Genomic DNA, 21,941 nt, shown 5'->3' with positions numbered 1-21,941 from the left:
CAATGAACAAGCAGCCAAAGAAGTTGCAAAGAACACAGACAGCCGCACTGCAGAAGTGAACTTAATCTGTTTCCCAATGCTTCCTCATCTGTGTCCATCTGGTGTCCATCCTCTTATGCAGAAGATTGCTCTGTTATAGTCTTGCATTGCTGCCCTTAGCCTATCTAGCTCGTGGAGTGGTAGCAGTTTGCTGAGAAGCAGGGTGAACTCTACCATGCTGAGTTCAGCTGTGGCTGAACTCTTGTGGGCACTTACTGTTGCTAATTTAAAGGTCATTCAAGTACCTGTGTGCTGCAGAACAGGAGCCCTTGCCATGTAAGCCCTGTAGGTAGAGTTAGTCTTTCTTTGGAACAGGTTGCCCAGAGAAGCTGTGGATGTCCCATCCCTAGAAGTGTTCAAGGCCAGGCTGGATGGGGCTTTGAGCAGCCTGGTCTAGTAGGAAGTGTCCCTGCCCATGACAGGGGGGTTGGAACTAAATGGTCTTTCAGGTCCCTTCCAACCCAAACCATTCCATGATTCTATGATTCTGCTGCTTTAACACTTCATGTGTTTGGGTTCTGGTCTGGCGCTAGACACGCTGGCATTACTGTGCTCTGCACTGTTTCTCCAGAGCAAGGGAAAGGAGAGAAGAGGTGCTGCAAGTGTGTTTTCAGTGGTCATATTTATGTTAACTGGGATAAAGAAGGAAGGGGGGTTTGTCTGCTCTCTTCCAGGCCTTCCCCACCATCAGAACTGGATCCTCCTGTATGTGTCTCTTTTTCTAGAAGATTCTAACTAGGGCCTCTGTCGTTTATATTCACTAGAAAAGGGTGGGGGTTTTTGTTTTTCTTTTCCTTTGTTGAGGCACAATTGTGGAAGAAATGCACTTAAGGCAGTTAGAAATCAGTACTGTGGGTTGTGCAGTTGTTGACACCTGCAGGAGGCAAGGGAGATCTCTGATCAGTTAAGGCAAGCAGGAATCCATAAGCCCTGTTGTTTATGGCATGTCCTAACTTTGACATGCATTTTAGGAACAGGTTTCTCCACAAAACAGATAAGGGTGAAAGTAGGATGTGGGCCAGAACTAATTCTACAAAGGATGGAGTATAGAACCTATGTATAGGTCCTGCCCTAAATATAGGAGAGTGGTGGAGGTGAAGAGTTGGTAGCCTTGGAGGAAATATAGGAGGCATACTTAGAGGATAAAATCAGTGGAGGTGAGAAAGAGTTTTGTAAGGGGTGTGCATACATCTGCTTTTTGGAACATCTTAGCATTGCACACAGGTTGAATGTTGGTGAAGTGTTCTGTTTTAAGTAAAGAAATGCTATTTGAGGTTGCCATTTTAAAATTCTCGTCTGAAGTTGCCCATACCTGGAGATGTAAAAAATATTCTTTGACGTGTGTCCAAGCTTGTTCCTACACAAAATGTGAGAAAGTGGTAAGGGCATTGTAAGCTTTGGGTTTTTACCTGTAAAATATTCTTTGACATATGTCCAAGCTTATTCCTAAACAAAATGTAAGAAAGCGGTAAGGGCATTGTAAGTTTTGGGTTTTTACCTGTGAGTTCATTTACCCCAAAATAGAATACTGTCCTGAAGAGAAGATAATCTAAATATATCCTGTGTAAAGGAAAGATAATTTTCCTTCAAAGGAACATTTAAAGAACTGGGTTCACCATTTAATCTACGAATACCTCCTATGGAGATTTCCAATGTGTAACCTAATCTAAGCCATTCATATAACTTTTAAAATACATAGCACTTTGCACTCGTACAACATTCTCTTTTACAGCAAGATCATGATCAGAAATTTGCTGACCTGTATATAAAAGAACACCTCATGCAGTTAGAGTAAGAGCATCTTTTAAGTGCTTTTGTGAAAAAGCTAGCCATAGAGATCACACTTAATTTCACATAATGAACTTTTGGGTTTTTTCAAAGTGCGGTAGCTCGTATGTGTATCCAGTAGCTGCAACTGCCTGAGTAACTGCAGTGTTCACATGTGGCTTCTGAACATTGATTTCTCCTGTGACATTGCTAGGATGTTTTATTTAGTATAATTTAAACTATGTAGAAGTGTAGATGTGCCAAAGTTCCCTAGGAAGTGATATCCATATGATTTACAGTATGTCTGGTATACAAATACTATTAACATACAAGATTTTTTTAAATCACCAGGGAAATTTTGACCTCTACAGTCTAAAGAATAAAAGTTGGTTTTGTTGGTGAGTCACATGTCTGTAAGTACAGAAAAGTAGAACCTAATCAGATGTGAATTCCAATAACTGTAAAACACCCATAACAAAATAAATAAATAGAATTTAGTCTAACTCATGTCATAAAATGTCAAATGAATTATTTGTGCTCTGTGCACTTTCTCAGGAAAGCAGAGGAACATAGAACTATAATACACGTGCTCAGTCATTAAATCCAGACGTCTGCTATTGCTAGCCTTAACTTTATTCCTCTTCTACATGTATTAAATTCAGTTTTAGAAATTATTAAGGGTCTTGATTCCAGCAAAACTCTTTTAAGATGCAGTCCCATCTTACTTTGCATCTTGTTTTACTGAGTTGGACTAAACAGCAACAGTCCAGTGAGACCAGAGAGCTAGGTTTTCATGCCAAAACAGCCAAACCTTTGTTTTCAAGCTGTGTTGTAACTCAGAAAATAACTAGGCTACAACACAGTAGATTGTTTTATTTTCAGTGTTTAAAGCTTAATTAATCTCAACAGTAGTAGGGTAACACAGAATAGATCTCTGAATGGACTCTTGATGGCAATTTCGTAATGACTGAGTTTACGTTTAATTACTAACCACTTATCATACTTAAAAACAAGTCATGTCTTCCTTAAACAATTGATCAAGGACTTACTGCTTCAGGCAATTCCTTACTTTTCTTCATTTTATTTTCTTTTATTTTACTTTGAAGTAGTTAGCCAATACATTTAGAGAGCTGAACGTGAAGAGAAAAAAAAGCTTTTCTATTTTGTTTTTCTGATTATACTACAGAAGTCACTTACTGCTTTCTTACTAAGTATGTGTTAACAATCTATCTTAGGAAACAGTAGGGCCTTTGAATGTATTCAGGAAGACTGGAAGGTTAATTTTCATATTTACGTCTAACTTCAGAAGTTTACAGTGAAATCTACAAGTACATTTATATAGAGCTGAGAAAATCTATGACACCTTTATTGAACTTCTGTTAGCCTATGGATGTTATGGTTCCAGGAATAACAATTTTTGAGAATGAAACAGATTAACACATTACTCATTTGATGTGCAGGATAATTTTATATATTTGTTGATAGTGTTGGTATTTATGGTTATCTTTAGTAGTATTTATTTATACAGTAGTTATACGTTAAAAATAAATACAGTATAGTTGAGGTAGTATTAAAGGTGCAATCGTTCCTCAGTTCAGATACATTCAGTTGTGTAATTACTCAAGTAGGTGACATACTGTGATTGTTTTTGACATATGTTTAAATCCCAGCAGAGTCAATTTACGTGCTTAATTGCTTAATTTGGTTCTTCTTCTCAGGAATTGGTCATGTAATATGCCACAATACCATCTATAGTTCTTCATAATTTCATGTGCAACCATATTCCTTCTGTGAAAATGCAATGTAACTTTGTCGTTTTCTACAGATTATGCTACTTCATCTCTAGTTGAATTTTTGTAATACTTATTTTTTATTGTTTTCTGTGTTTAGTCTCAGCTTACCTGAGGTATTTAAATTCTGTATTAAATTGCTTTAAAATATAGAGACATTAACATTACACTTAATAGCATTTAGAGTATTTATGCTCAGAGCCAGAACTTTACTTTGGTTCACAGGCAAAACTCTTGTGACCATCAGAAAAAGGCGCTCCCAAGTAAGGGCAGAAGAATCTGTAACAGCATACACTGCATATTTGCTTTGTGTTAAAGAAAACAAAAGGAAATTGCAAGCTAATTATTACAATAATATGTGTTTTTCTCGTGAATAGTATGTACTGCCTGGAGTATGTAGCCTGGAGAAGAGGAGGCTGAGGGGAGACCTTATTGCTCTCTACAACTACCTGAAAGGAGGGTGTAGAGAGGTGGGGGTCGGTCTCTTCTCTCAAGTCACAGGTGACAGGACGAGAGGAAATGGCCTCAAGTTACGCCAGGGGAGGTTCAGGCTGGATATTAGGAAAAATTTTTTCACTGAAAGGGTTATCAGACATTGGAATGGGCTGCCCAGGGAGGTGGCTGAGGCACCATCCCTGGAGGTGTTCAAAAGACAGGTTGATGTAGTGCTGGGAGGTATGGTTTAGTCATGGTGATGCTTCTTGTTTGTTGTGCGGGTGTCTATTGTTGTCAGTTAGGTTGATGGTTGGACAAGATGATCTTTAAGGTCCCTTCCAACCTAGAAGATTCTGTGATTCTGTACTTTTCAACTTTATGTATGAATCCTTCAGCTATGCATGCCAGATTCAAAAGTGAAAAATCAGTGAAACATCAGACCAATACTGCCATGGTGTGCAAGGCTAGGGAAGGGTGGTGAGACACGAAGCAGAGGACAGAAGTGGGCATGGCTTAACGAAGCTCAAAAATTCTTTCACTGGGAGAAAATTTAGTTTTAGCTAATCAAACTGCAAAAGATAAATAGATGGGTGATTTAGTGACCCTCTCACTGTACTGAATGAGTCAGTTATGTCCTGTGTCATTTTATTCATCCAAAGTGTTGAAAAATTGAATCACACCCAAGCAGCTGTGAGCTCTTAAAAATGTCTTTCATTGTGTCCTGGATTTTACAACTTCAGTACTTATCTTTTATAGGTTTTTTTTTAATGTGAAAAACATTTAGATGTAATCTTGTGTACGTTCATTAATAAAACTGTGTGGGTGGCAACTGTAAGTAATTGTGCATTGATAATCAGTTACTCTTTACATGTATGTAATAATACTGAGATATAATCTATATAGAGAATAGTTCTTAGATAAATGTATCATGCATACAATTAAATTTTAAAAATGAAAAATAAAATTTGGTGTCAGACATTACAAATTTAAGACATCCAAAATATATGGCTGTAAAATGAAGTATAGCCGTTCTTTAGCTAGCCAGTCGCTTCTGTAGTATTAGAGTCTTCTGTTTGGCTCTTGGTAGTTATGCTTGCGTATAGTATTTTTATGCCTTCAAAAGAAATGTTCGCAAAGTTATATTTGAATAGAGCCATCAACCTTGCATAATATTCTGCACTGAAAAATTTCACTGTTTTTTATTGGAAGTTTTTCAAAATAAGAGACATCAGATAGCTACTTGTGACTAATGTATTGGTTTCTGTGTCCCATAGCTATATAATGGGAAAAAAACATCAGCATAATGGAATTAGGTAGACCATGTAATGACTGCATATTTTTCTCTGGATTTTGAAGAATGGGATGGGTAGACAAGGATACATGGGTCCTTTAACTGAGGAGGAAACAAAAGGAGCTCCAGAAATTGAAGAGAACTGTGGAGAGCATCTAACTTGTCAAAATACAAGGAAAATTGCTTTGCAAACGCAAGCAGGAAGGAACAGAAGGACAGAGCCAAGGCTTGCTCTTCATTTAAATGCCTTTGGGCGCATTTTCTGTTTTAATCCATCTCTTATCTTCCTTTTGTGACACTTCAGTAGCAGCAAGTTCTTCTGTGTTTCTGTTTTGAGTCTGTACTGACGATTTTATAGAACATAAAACAGTATGATGGTGTCCTACTCTGCACAAAACAGGAGTTTCCCATCCATTAATTCATTCTTTAGTCAGCTTGCTCAAACAGGGACTAGTCAGGGCCTAGTGCTGCAAGTGAGATATAGGAGCTCCTCCAGTTCTCAATTACTTGCATCTTGCAGACTTTGCAAAGGTAGTTTGGATAATGGGTTGCCTGGAAGAAGAAAGTCCTGATACTCTCAGTCTTTTCAGCTTGTTTTCATAGAGTTCAAACTTGTTGAGAAACATCTCAATAAAGTCAAAGAACTTTTTTAGTTGGAAATAGTTTGCAGGAACATTGAGATATAGTCTTGAAAAAACTCATCAGGTGTAGGTACAAGTTGAGCCACTGATCAGTTACTGCTGACTCTTATTCAGGCATCATAACCACTTTCATCATGTGCTAATACAGCATGAAACAATATATGCTTAGTTACATTAATAAAGATGGAATATAGCATGGATATCTGGAGGTAGTAATTTTAAATTAAATCATTTTAGCTGAAAACAAAGGTGTGAGGAAAGACTTTGTTCTCACTTGCCAGAAAGATACTGGTTAAGCTAGCCAGCCACATTTAGACAGTGTTTTCTGTATAAAGGAACAGTTAGCTATTTAATTCACTTTTCCTAGAAGATGTGCTATTAGCATCTGCTGTAAACGGTCCTGAGATCAGTCATTTTCTTATAGTGTTTCTCTCTCATAGTGAAACAAAGTATAATTTCCTCACATGAAAAAAACTTCAAAACTTTGGCCATAGAATAGATCATTCAAAAAAACCAAAAAGCAGACTAATGCCTTTTTCAATCCCCTAGCTACCCCTAGTCTCACATAAAAGAGAATGCAGATTATACTGTGCTTTAAAAAAAGGAAAAAAACTGCTAAATATTTTCTTTAAGTGGGGTCTCAAGAGCAGTAAAAGAATAATTTTTGTATCAATTTTATCTTGATTATCTCATGAAAACATGAGAAATGCTTTACGGGAATCACCTACATTACAGGAAATGAGGAAATGTATTACTGTGCTGAAGCACTGTTTGTCAAGGAACTACGTTACGTTTCTACCTTACAGTCTCATTTCCATAGCACAGGTATAATAAAATAAATTACAAAAGAAAGGAACACAGTCTTGTTTTTCTCTTATTTTGCTGTAGAAATAAAACTAGGTCTAAAGAATGTGTATTAGAGTGAAAATTAAAGGGTCTTATAACTGATTTCACATCAGTTTGTTGCACACAGGATGGTACCAAGACAAGGGGATGAACACACCAGAGAGTAAATTATAGGAAAATCAGCATAATGGGTATCAAGGCTGGAATCTTGGTAAGACTAGGAAAAGCATCAGTGATATATTATGAGTTAATCAAATAAGTAAGGGGAGTTGATGTTACACAAGCCTTGGAAGCATATCCAGAAAAAAAAATGATTTGATGGAATGAGACAGGGTGAATTCAAAGGCATTGCAGTGTGTGTAGATATACAAGAACATGGGGGCAACCTTAGCAGCTGCACATTTTATGAATGTGAGAATTGAAACCCAGATGTCAGGAAGGCAAGGAGAGAGATAAGCACTTGGGTGAATATTTTCCCTGTTTGGATGGAGTGACATAATTCTTAATTACTTCTAGTATATATTTTACTCTGTGATGCTAATTTATTTTGACCCAAGTGTTCAGATTTGTAGGCTTATAGTATTTTAAGACATCTTAAAGCGAAATCAGGCTTCACAGCAGTGGAAGCAGTTCTGACAACTAATTGGACCATCTTATGTTGCAGGATAACATTTATTCATCGCATTTCTTATGGGGAGAGTCAGATTTTCACAGGAGCAGAATAAGAGACAAAAGACAGTTTTTAAAAAGTAGCATTTGCATTAAAATAGGCATGCAATAAGCATTTTCTGCTTTTTTGCAAATTACAGAGATCATCTTGAAATGACATATAAGCCTAAGTTTTAAGGTCAGCAGAATTTTTTTAAAGTTGCAGAAGTTATGCAAAATTTCCATTTAGAAAATAGAAACTAACTCAAAACTGATCTTGAAAAGCACAGGAACTTTTAAAGCACCTATACTCTACATAGCTCCCCTGGAAGTCTAAAGCCTACCCTTACATCAGCATTTTCATAAACATGCTGTTCTGTGCACTGTGCATCCTGTTTCCTTGGACCAAGGCCCTTGACATTAAATGATAAGGCTTTTTTTAATACATGTATTAATGTATTCCAGACATTTAAAATATTTTTAAATTAACCAAGTGTTTCTATACATTATTTTTATAAAAGTATATTTAAAATACTGCTTACATTAGGAAAAAGGGTAATTTAAACGATTGGCAGTGGCAAGAAAGTATAGAATAGCAAAGCAGTAATAAATTATTACAGAAGGTCATCTTCATAAAATGAGGTCAGTTTATGTTTCTTAATGCTAGGAAGTATTCGGATTGTAATTTCTTATACTGCTCTGTGATTCTTGGCAAAATAAAATTTCACTTGCCTTTTTGGCAAAGGTACCTGCCTTTGAATTCACTCTAGAGTCTGTGATTCCTACTTTTCCTTTTAAAGTCATATTGTGGCAGAAGCCTTAGTTTGCAAGCCTCCAAAAAGTTTTGCACAAAGTATTTTTACTGGGCTAGAAAATTAACTTTTTCCTCTCTTTCTGTGAAAGATAACTGTTCTTAAATACTCGTCACAGGGAATCTATGCCATCTATTCCTTACAAATTTTTGAATGGACAGTTACCAGATATGCGTCATCCAATATTCATCAGGCTGTTTAATCATCTAAGATAATTGTTCCTATGCATCAGGTGGTTTATTGCTCAAAAAATATTCTAGAAGGAAATATGTAGGCCTGATACCTGTTTTTATAGTGGAACATTTATTTTTAAACGCAACTGAAGAATAATTTTTCTCTTTTAAGAACTTCACAGAGAATTTCCCACTTTCAAGGATGCTTCCATCTCTCAGGCTTTTGTGTGGCACTATTAAGCACAGATAGCCACTTCACATCCCAGATGTTCATAGTGGTCCTGCTTGCTTCCTGACAGGTTCAAGAGCTCTGCTACAAGATTAGTTTCCAGCAACTGAACCAGACTTGAGTCAGACTGAAAGCAGTATGGGGGAAAATGTGTTTTAGAAAAGGCTAATTCTGTATAGATGCTATATAGATCAGTATTACTTTTTCTTCTGTCCTTTGAAATAATATAATCTGTGGGGACCACTGAAATGCAAGCGTATCAGAATCCAGTAGTCTCTGACCAGGCTCTATTAGGTATTCCACATGCTGAGGTTTTAATGCTTAAAACAAAATTTACTTAGCTGAAGATATTTGATGTTACATGGGATTTTGGTTTAGCAGAGGGATATGGCAATCTGATACTGAAATCCCAGTGCAAACACAGTGTAGCCTTTGCAATATACAGTTGGATGGCAGTACAAATTTGATTGCTGTTTCTGGCCTTTCTATGCTCACCATCACAATGCTGGGCATTGCCAGGTGCTGGGAGGGGAATATGTGAGTTAAAGTCGGCTCAAACCCATTGCTCTGTTCACAGTTCATTTTGTCAGTTGTTCAGTTTTTGTACTCTCTGTTGGGCTGAGCCACATATGCACTTACCCCTTGCTGGCCTGGCTAACTTAAGAAGCCATTCACACTCTTTTGATTAACTGAGGGAAAAACATTTACACAAGCAGTTAATCCACTGAAGTGATACAGGCATTTATATAAAACAAACCCTCCAGTCTCTTTTTTCTTTGCAACAGCTGTGGTCAGTCACTCTGTATGTTCTTACCTCAGTTTCATAAGCACATCTCATCTGATCTCATCTGACCCTTTTTCTGTTTTAGGGGCTTATTAACCAGACACAAAAAAGTAAACTTTTTTTTTCTTTAAATAAACAAGTTTATTTAAGTAAAGTAGGCATGGAAAGGAAAAATGAAAGGTAGGCTAAATAAGGATCAGAAAAGGGAAAAAAAGGAAAGTGTATATATATAAATATGCACACAGAAATGTGGAGACAGTTAGTCAAAGGAATAGACACAGCTTTCATACTACATGCACACATACTGCCTTTTAACACTTTATACAACTATAGGTACCAATCTGGAGTAGTGATGTATCTGGTCACAAAGGTAAATAAGTAAAAGAAAAATGTATGATTGGGTTTACATATTTTCTAGTCATTGTGATGATCCATTAAAGGCAGTTTTTCCTTAGCTTCTAGGTTATGGTTCATTCTGTCAAAGAAAAGCAGAATCCAAACTCTGCTTTCGTCCATCTAACATAATGTTTTAAAAGTAGTTTCTTCCTAATAGTCTTTTTTATGCTGTGTATGTATACAAGAAAGTAACAGACAGTAATAAAACTTTTTGTTGTATAGAATAAATTCTCGTTTGCTACAGCTAATCGCAAGATCAAAAGTGCCATATGCTTAGATATCATGAGGACTGGAAATGGCTAGTTCACACAAATAGCTTTCCTTGTTCGTTTTTGCATCAGGAAAAAATATAATCCCCTGTAGGGTTGACAGAGAAAGCTACAAATACAGCCTGAAAGACTGCAAAACAACATTGTCACATTGCCCACCTGTAAAGGAAATGTAGAACAAGTTGGAAAACACAGAAAGCAAGTCGGAATTGTTAAAAATACTTCCTGTGGTGTACTGCAGTGTTCACTGTCATCATCTCCCCATCTTGTCTGTAGAGTAACAAGGGTTTTGTCAATGCACAGAAACAGTTTTATGGTAGGAAACAGACACCACCTCTTAATCTGAGACATATGATACTCATTCCAAGTAAACTGTGTATCTGTTATGTCTGTCCAATGCATCAGTGAAAAGCATATCCTCAAGATGAATTTATTTATGCACATCTTTTGTCAGAGCTGTTCTGAAATGGCTGGCAAGCAGCTTGAAACCTGTTTCTAGCATTTTAAGTAACAAGCTTCCACTTTACTTTGGAAAGTCCTGTTCAGTTTTGTTGCCAAAGAAGTGAGGTGTCTCCTTTTTAAAGCCACATCTTACTTGATTATATACAGCAGAGTTCCGTGAAGTTTTCATAATGCTCTCATAATTTAAGATTGTGTAAGTCCTAAGAATAGACTTTTCTACTTCTCTTCAAAAGTTAAACTTATAAATGTAGATCAAGATTATTAATAATTTTCTCTGCCATATAAAACAAACAGCTAGAAAAATTGTTTATGCAAATCATGCCATGAGGAAGTTAGACTAATGGATCAAATTAGTTCAATTTCTTATAAGAAGATTGAGTTATTGCTTAGAAAGATTATGTTTGATTTTCCTTTCATATTAATAGTATGAGAAAGTATGAAGCAAAGAAAATCTTTACTGCACTTTAATCCATATGCTGTGATTTTTCACATTTTCTTCTGAACAAAATGACTTAGGACCTCTTCAATGTCAGTAATGTCTATTGTGCACGATCTAACCAAGTTTTTTTCTGTTTCTAGATTCCAGTGCAAAAGAAAGTCAAATGTAGAAGACAGGAAGTTTTTACTCTTTTTCTTTTTCAATTAGTAGCTTTTTTCTTTTTATTTTCCAGTATACAGTTTTATTTTGCATCTTGGTCTTTTTATGTTCATGCAAATTCAGAGAGTAAATGCTTTGGTGGTTGTTAAAGGTGACAGTACAGTTGCAACCTTTAGGTCAGGGGTCCCTGTGACACTTGTCAGCAAGGGGCAGGAGTGGACAGTGAGGAAAATTCACTTACTGACTCATCTGTGTATTCATCTTGAGAGAATTTTTTTCTATGTGGGCTGTGTTTTAGAAGAAAACTAGTATCTTCCAGCAGTTCTGCCGTCCCATTCCTATAACAGATGAGACATCTGTGGACTGTTTGTGAGGTGCAAGAGCTAAGGACCTAAAACTGTTCCATCACACATTCAGAACTTGTCCACGTATGTATGGCATACATTGATATACCCTCCCCATTTTTAGACTTTTTCCCCACTCTAAGGGTTAAAGTGCAGCAGTTTTTTTAAAGGGAGAAAAGTACGCTTAATAGTATATTCTGAAATATAGAATCCCATACTTACTGGTAGAGTATTTTTCTGAAAGTGTTAGTTTTTCTAAGATGTACAGAAATCATAAACTAACAAAACAGGTGAATAAGATTGAAGTTACCTTTGCATAAAATACCGCACAAGTTGATTTGGTTTTATCCCATTGTTTTTTCTAGTGTCTTACATCTGTTTCTATGTGCATTTGTTATATATATGTGTGTATACACACACATATAGGTATAGTTATCATCACTGTTGGCATCTGTCACTTTAAAAAGTAAAAGAGATCAGTCTAGGCTTTTTCTGTTTGCATTTGAGATTGCTGTTTGTTAACAGTGGTGTTTTGATTGCTGCCATGTTTAAGGGCTGCTGATTCACTGACAAGACTTTTTTTTTCCTGGAAATTCTCGGTGTCTGGGACTCTCGTCAGAGCAGCTTGTACTAATTAGACTTTTAAGTGTCAGCTCTGTGGAAAGCTTTTTTTCCTCCTGCTTCTTAAGAAAAGCACCTGGGCTGCTAAAAAAAAATCATTTGTTAGATTAGTAATCAAATCCAGTTAAAGACTATTATTTATGCTCACAGGCCCATTGATTTGCCAGAGCAAATTTAAAATTCTTATGTTCAAATCAAAAGCCAGATGTACTTGGGCATTAGATTATGTTTCTGTTGCAGTGGCTTTCTAGGTTTGTGCATCATCAATAATTCAAACTAAGGTCATGCTAGCAGGAATGTGTTAACTGCATGGCGCCTTCTGAAGACTGAAGATTTTTGGGGGAAAGATTGTGATTTAAATCGTCATGAGTTTTCTGAATTTCTTCTATTCATTTCAAGCTTACCTATATTTCATCAGTGTTTATACCATTGTTTATGAAACTTGTAGAAACTTCAGAAGAAGATTCCATACATAAATATTACCTTTATTCATTGTTTGTGCTTAAGCAATATCAATTATGTATGTACTAATTTAATGAATATAGGTCCAACATTCATGAAGTCCATGAAAAGCTTCAGTATAGAATCATAGAATCATATGGGGTCGGAAGGCACCTCTGAAGATCATCTAGTCCAACCCCCCCGCTGGAGAGGGTCTACCTACAGCACGTTGCACAGGAACTTGTCCAGGCGGGTTTTGAATGTCTCCAGAGAAGGAGACTTTACCACCCTTCTGGGCAACCTGTTCCAGGGCTCTACCACTCTCACAGTAAAGAAGTTCCTCCTCATGTTTATACTGTTATACTCAAGCTTGTGCCCATTTCCTCTTGTCCTGTCACTGAGCACCACTGAGAAAAGACCAGCCCCATCTTCCTGACCCCCTCCCTTTTAAGTATTTGTACACATTAATTTGATCTCCCCTAAGCCTTCTCTTCTCAAGACTAAATAGACCCAAGTCCCTCAGCCTCTCACGTATCCTTGAAATTGTATCTAGTATGCATTCAATAGCAATAATCTGCTTTATTATTTTACCTAGATGACAGGGAATGCAGTAGACACTGGTAAACTGTTCTGTTTTACTGTTTTTCTTGGTCAAATTTGACAATTTTTACTGATGGATAGATAGCACAACAATCCCTAGATAGATAGCACAAGGAATCCCTAGATTCCTAAGAATATAACATACCCCATTAAAAATGCTTTGAAATGGAAATGCTGGGGTTTTTTTTTTTCTTATTTTATTTAACTGTGCTATACCAACATGCTCTTTTTCTTTCAGCCTGTGTTTTCAAGGGTTGGGAGCACAACACGTGTTTGGGGTTTTTTAATGGAATTTTGATTTCATACAGACTGGAAAATTAGGAGGACTCTGGTCTTAATCAGTAGTAGAAGGGATATCTAGATGATTCCCTATGCCTCTTCCCTGGAATCAAAGAATATATTACACAAACTTAGTTCTTTGGTTTTTATGGTCATTATTGCCTTATAATCTGGAAAAAACCAAAATATCTGTTGGGCAGAACACTACTGTTACCAAAACAGAAGTGCTGTGAAATAGCTCAGGAATGTGTAGAGGTGATATCCAGGTGATATCAATGGATTAAACTGGTGGTACATAGAAGGGTATTTTTCTCTTTTAAGAGCATCTAAAATTAGCAAGTAGATTTTGAGTAAATTATGAGGGAAGGGATCCAGAATGAGCACATACGTAATGGTGTGACAAACCAAGTTTCAATGTATTGTGAACCCAAGGAAGTTTAGAGGAAAATAAATTCATATATGCTAAGTAATGAAGACTTGTATGATTAAGACTTTCAGAATGTGAACTCAATTTCATTGGATCACTATAAAGGGAAGAATAATATCCGATCTCTAGCCTTTTAGAATGCATTATTACAAATGCATACATATTCAGGTCACACTTCAATGTTGTATGGTCACTGTAAGAAGGAGCAATGTTTGTATGTTTCACTCCATATTTCTTAATGAGCTTTTGAGTTTTTTATTGTGGTGTTTCTGTTCCCATGGGCAACGCTGAGGGTAGTGTTTTAATATAGGTAGTGAATTTATCTTATGGGCAACAAGCCATGAATAAGTAGGTAAAGCTGACAAATTTGTTTGGATCCTTTAGTTGGTAATGTGTTTTGTGTTATCCCTGTGGGCTGAACTATGGCTTTTCAACAAAGTTGTAAATTTGTGCCTACTTTGAAAGAATAAATAGTTTGATGATGTGATGAGGATGTTCATTAAGAAACCAGAAAAATTTAAAGAAAATTTATCATATTGTGTAGAAGGAAATGCCATCTGTATGGGTAGTAGTAATAAACCACTGCTATGACTTGGCAAAGTTCTGCTTTTCTGAAGCAGAATGTATTTCATTTGGATATTTACTTGTTTGACAAGAAAAAGAAGTCCCTTATATGGTTCTTCTAGGGCACAATGGTAAAGCTTTACTCTTAATTGATATTGTATGTATTTTCTTCTGAATTAACTTGATAAATAGTTATCAACAGAGTAAGGTAATTTCAATATTTTGTAATCGGCATGTATTCATACAGTGCTCTTTTTTGTTTCAAAAAACAGCTTTCTTTATAGAAAAATAATGGGATCCTTCGGTAAGTTGTCAGTAAGGTGATGCTACTGCTTTCTAGCCAATACTTTCTGGATACGAAATGTTTTAATTTGAAGCTGTATGTTGAGACTGTGGGGTTCACTAGGAATACCTTAATCATAACAAGGGAGCAATTGTTCATTGTTTTTTTCTTTTCTTGTGGATTTAACCTTGGAGCAGTTCCAGCTGTGTTAATAAGCCACAGGAAGCTGCAGTGAACATACATATATTTAAAGAAGAAATTCCTTCTTTACCTAATGCAGAGACAACTAAGCAAGAGCAGCTGCTTATTGAAGTCAGTTTCATTTTCTCTACATGTGAAATTAATATCCAACGACAAGACATGAAACTAGTTCACGACTAGTAGTAGTTGGCTGATTTATGTCCAGTAGCGGCAGTTGTATGTGGCTTCCACATATGAGGTTGACTTTGTTTAATAGGGGAAAAATCACAAAGCATTAAATGCATTTGATGCTTTCGGATATTTCTACAATCAGAAATCTAATTTAATCTAAATGAAATGCAGGTCCTATGTTTTATATGTTACACTTTAAAAGGTCAAACATAATCAATTTCTTTAAAGGAATGCTAAGTCTAAAAAAAGTATTGGTGATATATATTGAGTATTTTTGAAATTGCCTACTACTGCAGACTGCTGCTTCTGCAGAATAGGTATGAAACATACAATGTGTGTAGTTATTTTGGAATAAATCAGGAGGCAGGTAGGACAGTAGACAGCAACTGATAGTATGCATGTTGTTGTACGGAAAGATATTGCTAGTGTACTTGAACCTGCCATTTTAGAGGCCAAAAGAAGGTTAGGGGACTTCTTTTCCCTACAGAAAACTAGAGATCATCACTTTTCAGTTAGGACTCAGCATCAACAGGCAGAGGGAGGTTGGGGAATTCTCTTCGGGTAAATCCCAGCAAATAATTTTTATCCAGCTGAGGATAGCCCTCTGCAGTAAGTGTTGTGGTTTAAACCCAGCTGGCAACTAAGCACCATACAGCTGCTTGCTCCCTACCTGCAAGCTGAATGGGGGAGAGAATTGGAAGGGTAAAAGTGAGAAAACTTGGGGGTTGAGATTTAAAAAGTTTACTAATTCAATAATAATAACAACAACAACAACAGTAATAATAATAGTAGTAGTAATAATAATAAATTGTAATGAAAAGGAAAATTGCAAATAGAGAAATAAAACACAAGAAAGATAAGTGAAATGAAAACAATTGCTCACCACCAACCAACCAATGCCCAGCCAGTCCTTCAGCAGCGGCTCCCCTACCAACGTGCTCCCTGAGCATGGCATCATATGGTCTGGAATAACCTTTTGGTCAGCTGGGGTCATGTGTCCCTGTTGTGTTCCCTCTGAACTTCTTGTCCGCTCCCAGCTTGCTCTCTGTTGGGGCAGTGTGAAGAGCAGACTCATCAGCAGTAATTAAAACATCCTGGTGTTATCAACACTGTTTCCAGCACAAATTGGAAATGTACCCCTTACCTGATACTATGAAGAAAATTATCTCTATTCTAGCCAAAACTAGCACAGTAAGAAAGGTATTTCTGAATATTTTGCATTTTAGTAACAACAATGCCTGCAGTACTTCAAAATGCAGCACTGGATTTTGTCTATGGCGAAAGTAATTTTTCGATTTTGCTTTCGCACTTCGTAATTCATTGATGTTGGCTGAAGTCAGGGTGCTGGTATCTGCTTTTTTTGGTATTGTTACGAGCTCTACTACTTAGAGCTACAGCATTAAAAGCAGCTCTGTCTTTTTCAGATTTGTCGTCAAAACTTGAAAGAAAATGCACATAATTATGGAACGACAAGGCAACAAATGTTTTAGAATTATTTTCCTTTTATTTCAGCCACTGCAGAAAAACATTTGAAATAAAACAATACATTTCTGAGTCTTTCTTACTTATTTTCAATAGCGTTAATATAAATTTTATCTAAATGTAACAGGAGGTGTCTTTTGAAGAACTTCCTTTTTTTTTGCTTTGAAAATGGTTTGACTTGCTCCATGTTTTCTCTGTTTTCTCCTTTCTTTGGAAAGAAATGTTCTGCTGTATTCAAATCTAATTTGTGATGGTTTTGTTCAGTCCTGAACAACATTTATTGTCACATGAGTTTTGTGTCCAAAAACCTTCGGCCAGCTCTGTGGAGAGTGACACTGCCAGACTAGTGATGGGGTTACTACTTGAATTTCATGTTGTGGATGAGGTGTTGTACTCACAGACTGACAAATAGTTGGATTGTAAGAAGAATGACTTTTATCTTGTTAACTTAGAATGCCAATTATGACTAAATTTCAAACACTGTCAAACATTTCAAACTTGACCTTTACATACAAACATCCAGCCAGCATGTTGATCCAGAAGGCACCATTCCATTGAAAGGATGTTCCTGGGAAGAAGGCCAAACACTTGAAACAGCATTTTGATTGCTTACTCCAAAATTTCAAACAACGAGTGACTACAATAGGGCCCCACTAAATGTATTTGTGGTCTGAAAAAAATTACCATTACCCAAATTAAGCTGCATGTTGCTCAAGCAGTTACAGACATTCTACTTTTTAGAAGCTGAACTTGAACTTATAAGCCTACTATTCAGGCTTCTATTTTTTGAAAACTTACACATTATATAATAGAGGCATTAAAGCCTCTGCTATGAATGTGTTTGTAAGGCTGCAGTCTCCTATGAATTTTTATAGTTCTGTGACACTTGATGTTTCTACACATGTTTAAAATCATTAACATGGTGAACACTGTATAAGTACTGGACAGTAATGCCAGTAATATGCCTTGCATTCTGTTCTTCTAAGTCTGTCAGAGGAAGTAACTGTTCAGATTTGTGTCCTAATGCTGTAGACATCTATTTTCATTTACAGTAGTATTGATACTCATGTGTGTGTTCTATCACATCTTATTAAGGTACCTAAAAACGCTTTTAGAGAACACTTTCTGCATATTGCAGTCTATGTAATCAGGCAATATTGCTGTTAGATAATATTACCACTGCTTGCAATTTCTTTGCTATTGCTTATATATTTTTGTGCTTAAATCAATCACTCTGCCTTATGAGTAAGTAAACCATTGTGAGGTATCTGTTTCTATATTTGGATGGCTCTAACCACAATAAGGTCTCAGACCTGTTTGGGATCAATAATGCCATAATACATGCAGATAGTAATAACAAAAATAATTCAATGTGGCGGTTGTGTTTCCTAGGTATAGCCTATCTGAGTGGAATGTGCAGTGAAAAGCGAAAATGTATAATTGCAGAGGACAATGGTCTGAACCTCGCTTTTACCATTGCCCATGAAATGGGTCACAAGTAAGTATGTGGATAACAAAACCTAGTATATATTTTCATGTAATATTATTATGATTTGATTAATTTGATTGCATACTTCAGTTTTTCCCTTTTTTCTTTTAGGAAGGCTTTTAAATTTGATGAAAAATTTGGAAAATAATATTTTTGTTATTAATAAGAATAGTGACATGTATTGATACATAGAATGTAAATTAAGAAAATGTTTACAACTAGGAGTAATGCAGGAATCTTTATAGCTACACCATAACAAGGTTAGCTGGAAGGACTGATATTGTCTAGAGGAAAAGCAGGTGCCCCTGCTTTTCTTTTGGGACTGTGGTACTGTGTGTCAGATCCAGCTCTGACTATTGTTGCCAACAAACATTTTTATGAGAACATGAGTTGGAAGAGCACTTATTTAATTTGGCTTTCTCAGGATAGATCCCATTAAAGTGTATAATGGTCATCAGTCATCGCAACATTCTGATTTTTCATGCCTTAATAGAAAAAGATGACAAAGTGAAGGTGAAAGTTACTACCCTTCCCAATTAGATTGTATATTTTTACTCAGTCCATGAGGAAAACTTTGAAGCAAAAGTGAAAAATTCTCATGTTGCAATAATCAAATTTGTTCATGAAAGTTGTATTTGATTCTTGGCTTAAGAACTTGCTAAAGAAAACAAATAGGAGAATTCTTATTATAAAATAACATAAAACAAAACAAAACAAAACAAAACAAAATAAAATAAAATAAAATAAAATAAAGTAAAAGTGTTGATTAATCTGATGTTTTTATCTGCAGTGTCTGCTGCAGGTACCTGTGTATACATTTTTAGAATAACAGCTTCTGAGTGACAACAGAGAGGGATGTTTTGTTTAATCCTTTCAACCTCTGAACATTGAGGTTAGGTATCTTAGAGCAAACACTTTGAATTAAAAGTGATCTGGTTTAAATTTGGTCAAAGCTCTCTGAAAATGGAGGTCATAGCATCTAATGTTGAAACATGCAGTTGATTACAAGAAAGAAATGGAATTTAAAATATTTCTATTTCAAATTTGTCCTGGATGCAAAAAAAACCAAATTCAGAGCAATTATGTAACTTGGAGGGAAAGGGTAACTAGACTATGAGAAGATGCATGAAATAGTCTTTTCTGTTTTTTCTTTTTCTGAGTTTTCATAAGTGCAGGAAGCTGTTCCAGGTTAATATAAGCTAGCCAGTTTGAGTGATAGTTATGATTAAGGAAAGACTTCAAAAGAATAATTTTTTTATATTTTGTAGCCACGTGCTGTCCTTTTCCTTTTCACTGTAGTGTTTGCTAATGTTAGAAGGAGGTGGGCAGAGGAAGATTAATTTTCTGTACACTTGTTCTTATGACAGTAAGCCATGGATAAGGGGAAACAATAATCTAATACGATTTGCAGATAAGTTCACTGATGGAGTAAATTAGAGAATTGTTTGAGGCAGGTCTGATAATACTGGATAATTTAGACTAACACAAGTATTGCTTTACGCCTTGCACTATAAAAATAAGTTTAGAGAATAAAAAGCTTTGCAGCCCAAAAAGGGGCATCTTGATCAACAAGAAGTGTGACACTTTCTGCTTCCTGAGAAATGGTGTTGTACAAAATCCTAGATGTGGAAAACAGGAAGCAAGTCTACAATGCTTGCAAAGTTATGGACTATGTGTTGGTTCTGTGCTAGCAAATTTGAGAATGTGGGATATTGATCTTATAAAGAAGGTTTTGTCATCTAGACAAATCTAGACCTATCTTAAATTTAGACCTATCTTTCACATTCTAAGGGCTGCTGGATGCCAAACAGCATCCGGAAGAAGTTAGTCAGGGAAGCTCACTGTTCTTCTTGGAAGCAGTTCTTCCAAGACTGCTGCACAGACCAGGCTCTATAACCTTTGTTGCATTAGGTCCTCAACGTGAAATATTTTCACGCCTTTGCATTGCTGTGGGACTGAGAAAGAGAAAGGATTTAGCAAGATCTTCCTACAGGGACATAAAAACTAAATTGCTGATGTATGAATCCTGGGACAAAATGTTAAAGGCTACACAATGAAACTTCAGAACTTTCAAATCCCTCCATATTAATTCAAATAATCTTTATGATATCCGAGCTATCATATTCTCACAGTAATAATGACATTTGGATGACCTTAGAGACATTTTCACATTTCTCTGCAGGTACTGTAACAGACATTTAAATACAATGGAAATAAAGAATAAACCAAATCTGTTTTCATAGTAAAGAACAGGATGTTATTCGAACCATACATTTCTCCAAGAAATTCAACCTTATGAAGGCTAATCACAAGCTATGTAGAAATTAGGGAGACTACCACAAAAGTGAAAGAATAGGTAGCAAGAGATACATGAACAGTTGCCACAAAAAATAAATAAAAAAGAGGCGGCATCCACTGCAAAACATGGAGTGGTATTCAGCTTGATCCCTGCTTCATTATGCAGCCAGAGTCCTTAATCATTACAATCTGAAATGAAGTGGTCTTGCCCCAAGGTGATCTTCCAGAGACATTTGTTTTCTCTGCATGACTGTCTGTGTCTGCCAGCCTAGCCCTAGTGGGTGCAAAGAAGTACACTAGAAGTAGTTTACCCTTTGTGAAGAAACAATATGAAAATATTTGAAGACGAACATTTGAATGAAGGTCCTGTGAAAAGGACCTCAAGAGATTCAAATGTAATTAGAGTGCTTCTCACAGAGTTCCGTCTTGCTCCTTCTGAACTGTCTCAGAAATGGCGATTAAATGATCAGCATCTAGACCAGTCATAAATCTTTTCCTCTTTCAACACATCATGTTTTCTAGGAAATTTTCACAAACCCTTTCTGAGTCTTGAAGTCACTTAACTATTACCTTCTCTTTTTGTCTAATATTTTTAACTATTCTAGTTGCTTGTGTGAAGACAGGCATGTTCAGCAGCATAGGAGAAGCAAAAACTTTCTCCAAGACTATGCCTCTCAAAGTACAAAGAAAAAAAACTTAATTTTTTGTCTTCTGTACAACAAATTACTTGCCTGTAAATTATCATTCAAATAGACTCAAAAGGTATGCAATACATTGTAGATTTACATTGTGGATATTAATTTATCAGCCTGAGAACATAAAAAAATACATTTGCAATTGCCATTGTTTTGATGAGTATAAAGATGCCGGTTAGGGTTAGGGTTAGGAATCATAGAAGACCTCCTTACATCTTGAAAATCATCTAATCACACGTATAATGAGAAACTTCAGGAGCAGTAGTCACTTCCATTATTAGAACTGTGCATAGTACAATTTTTATAAGGACCACTAAATTAAGGCATTTGATACGTGGCGTTTTGTCTCAGATGTTAAGTCAAAGTATTTGTTTATCATTTATCTTGATACCTTACTGTTCAGGTGTGAGAGAAAGAATGACACCTTACTCGATACCTGGGTGGATATGCATACAGGCCACCCATTGTTTACATTTTAATGACTTTTTGATCTTAATTAAAAAGCATAGAGAAGTTTTACAGGATGGTGGCATTGTTTTTCTCTTTCCAAAATATCTATCTGTGGGGTGTACCAAGAATGTTGAGTCTCCTACCTGTTAGTCCAGCAACTTCCTCAAAGGTTACCTTCACCAGGAGAGTGTTTTGGGGATACATTTTGGAAAAAAAACACCTCTCTGTCTACTTGGGCAGCAACAGCAACCTTTCTTAAGAACAATGAAAGAGTCCCTCCTCTTCCATATGCCTTCCCCTTCTCTGGGCTAGAAAACAAAGGCAGAGTTTGTAATTCCTACTAACTCATGATAAACACAGCTTTGTTTTGTTTCCCCAAAGAGGGAAATGTATCTGTATTAGGATTGTGATTCTTG

The 21,941-nt window shown here is 36.2% G+C and overlaps 1 protein-coding gene across 3 annotated transcripts in view; it reads left to right on the top strand.

Moving 5' to 3' along the window:
* Nucleotides 1–21,941, top strand: part of ADAMTS19 (ADAM metallopeptidase with thrombospondin type 1 motif 19) — a 144,449-nt gene that overhangs the window by 56,605 nt on the left and 65,903 nt on the right. For all 3 annotated transcript variants that reach the window (XM_014954817.1, XM_014954818.1, XM_014954816.1), the window contains exon 8: nt 17,986–18,091. In XM_014954817.1, coding sequence (XP_014810303.1) covers nt 17,986–18,091 — 106 coding nt within the window. The remainder of the gene's footprint in view (nt 1–17,985; nt 18,092–21,941) is intronic.

Source organism: Calidris pugnax, unplaced genomic scaffold (genome assembly GCF_001431845.1).
Source record: "Calidris pugnax isolate Ruff unplaced genomic scaffold, ASM143184v1 scaffold157, whole genome shotgun sequence".
NCBI classification, from domain to species: domain Eukaryota; kingdom Metazoa; phylum Chordata; class Aves; order Charadriiformes; family Scolopacidae; genus Calidris; species Calidris pugnax.
The sequence above is the reverse complement of the archived record's forward strand: the minus strand, read 5'-3'. Positions and strand labels throughout refer to the sequence as shown.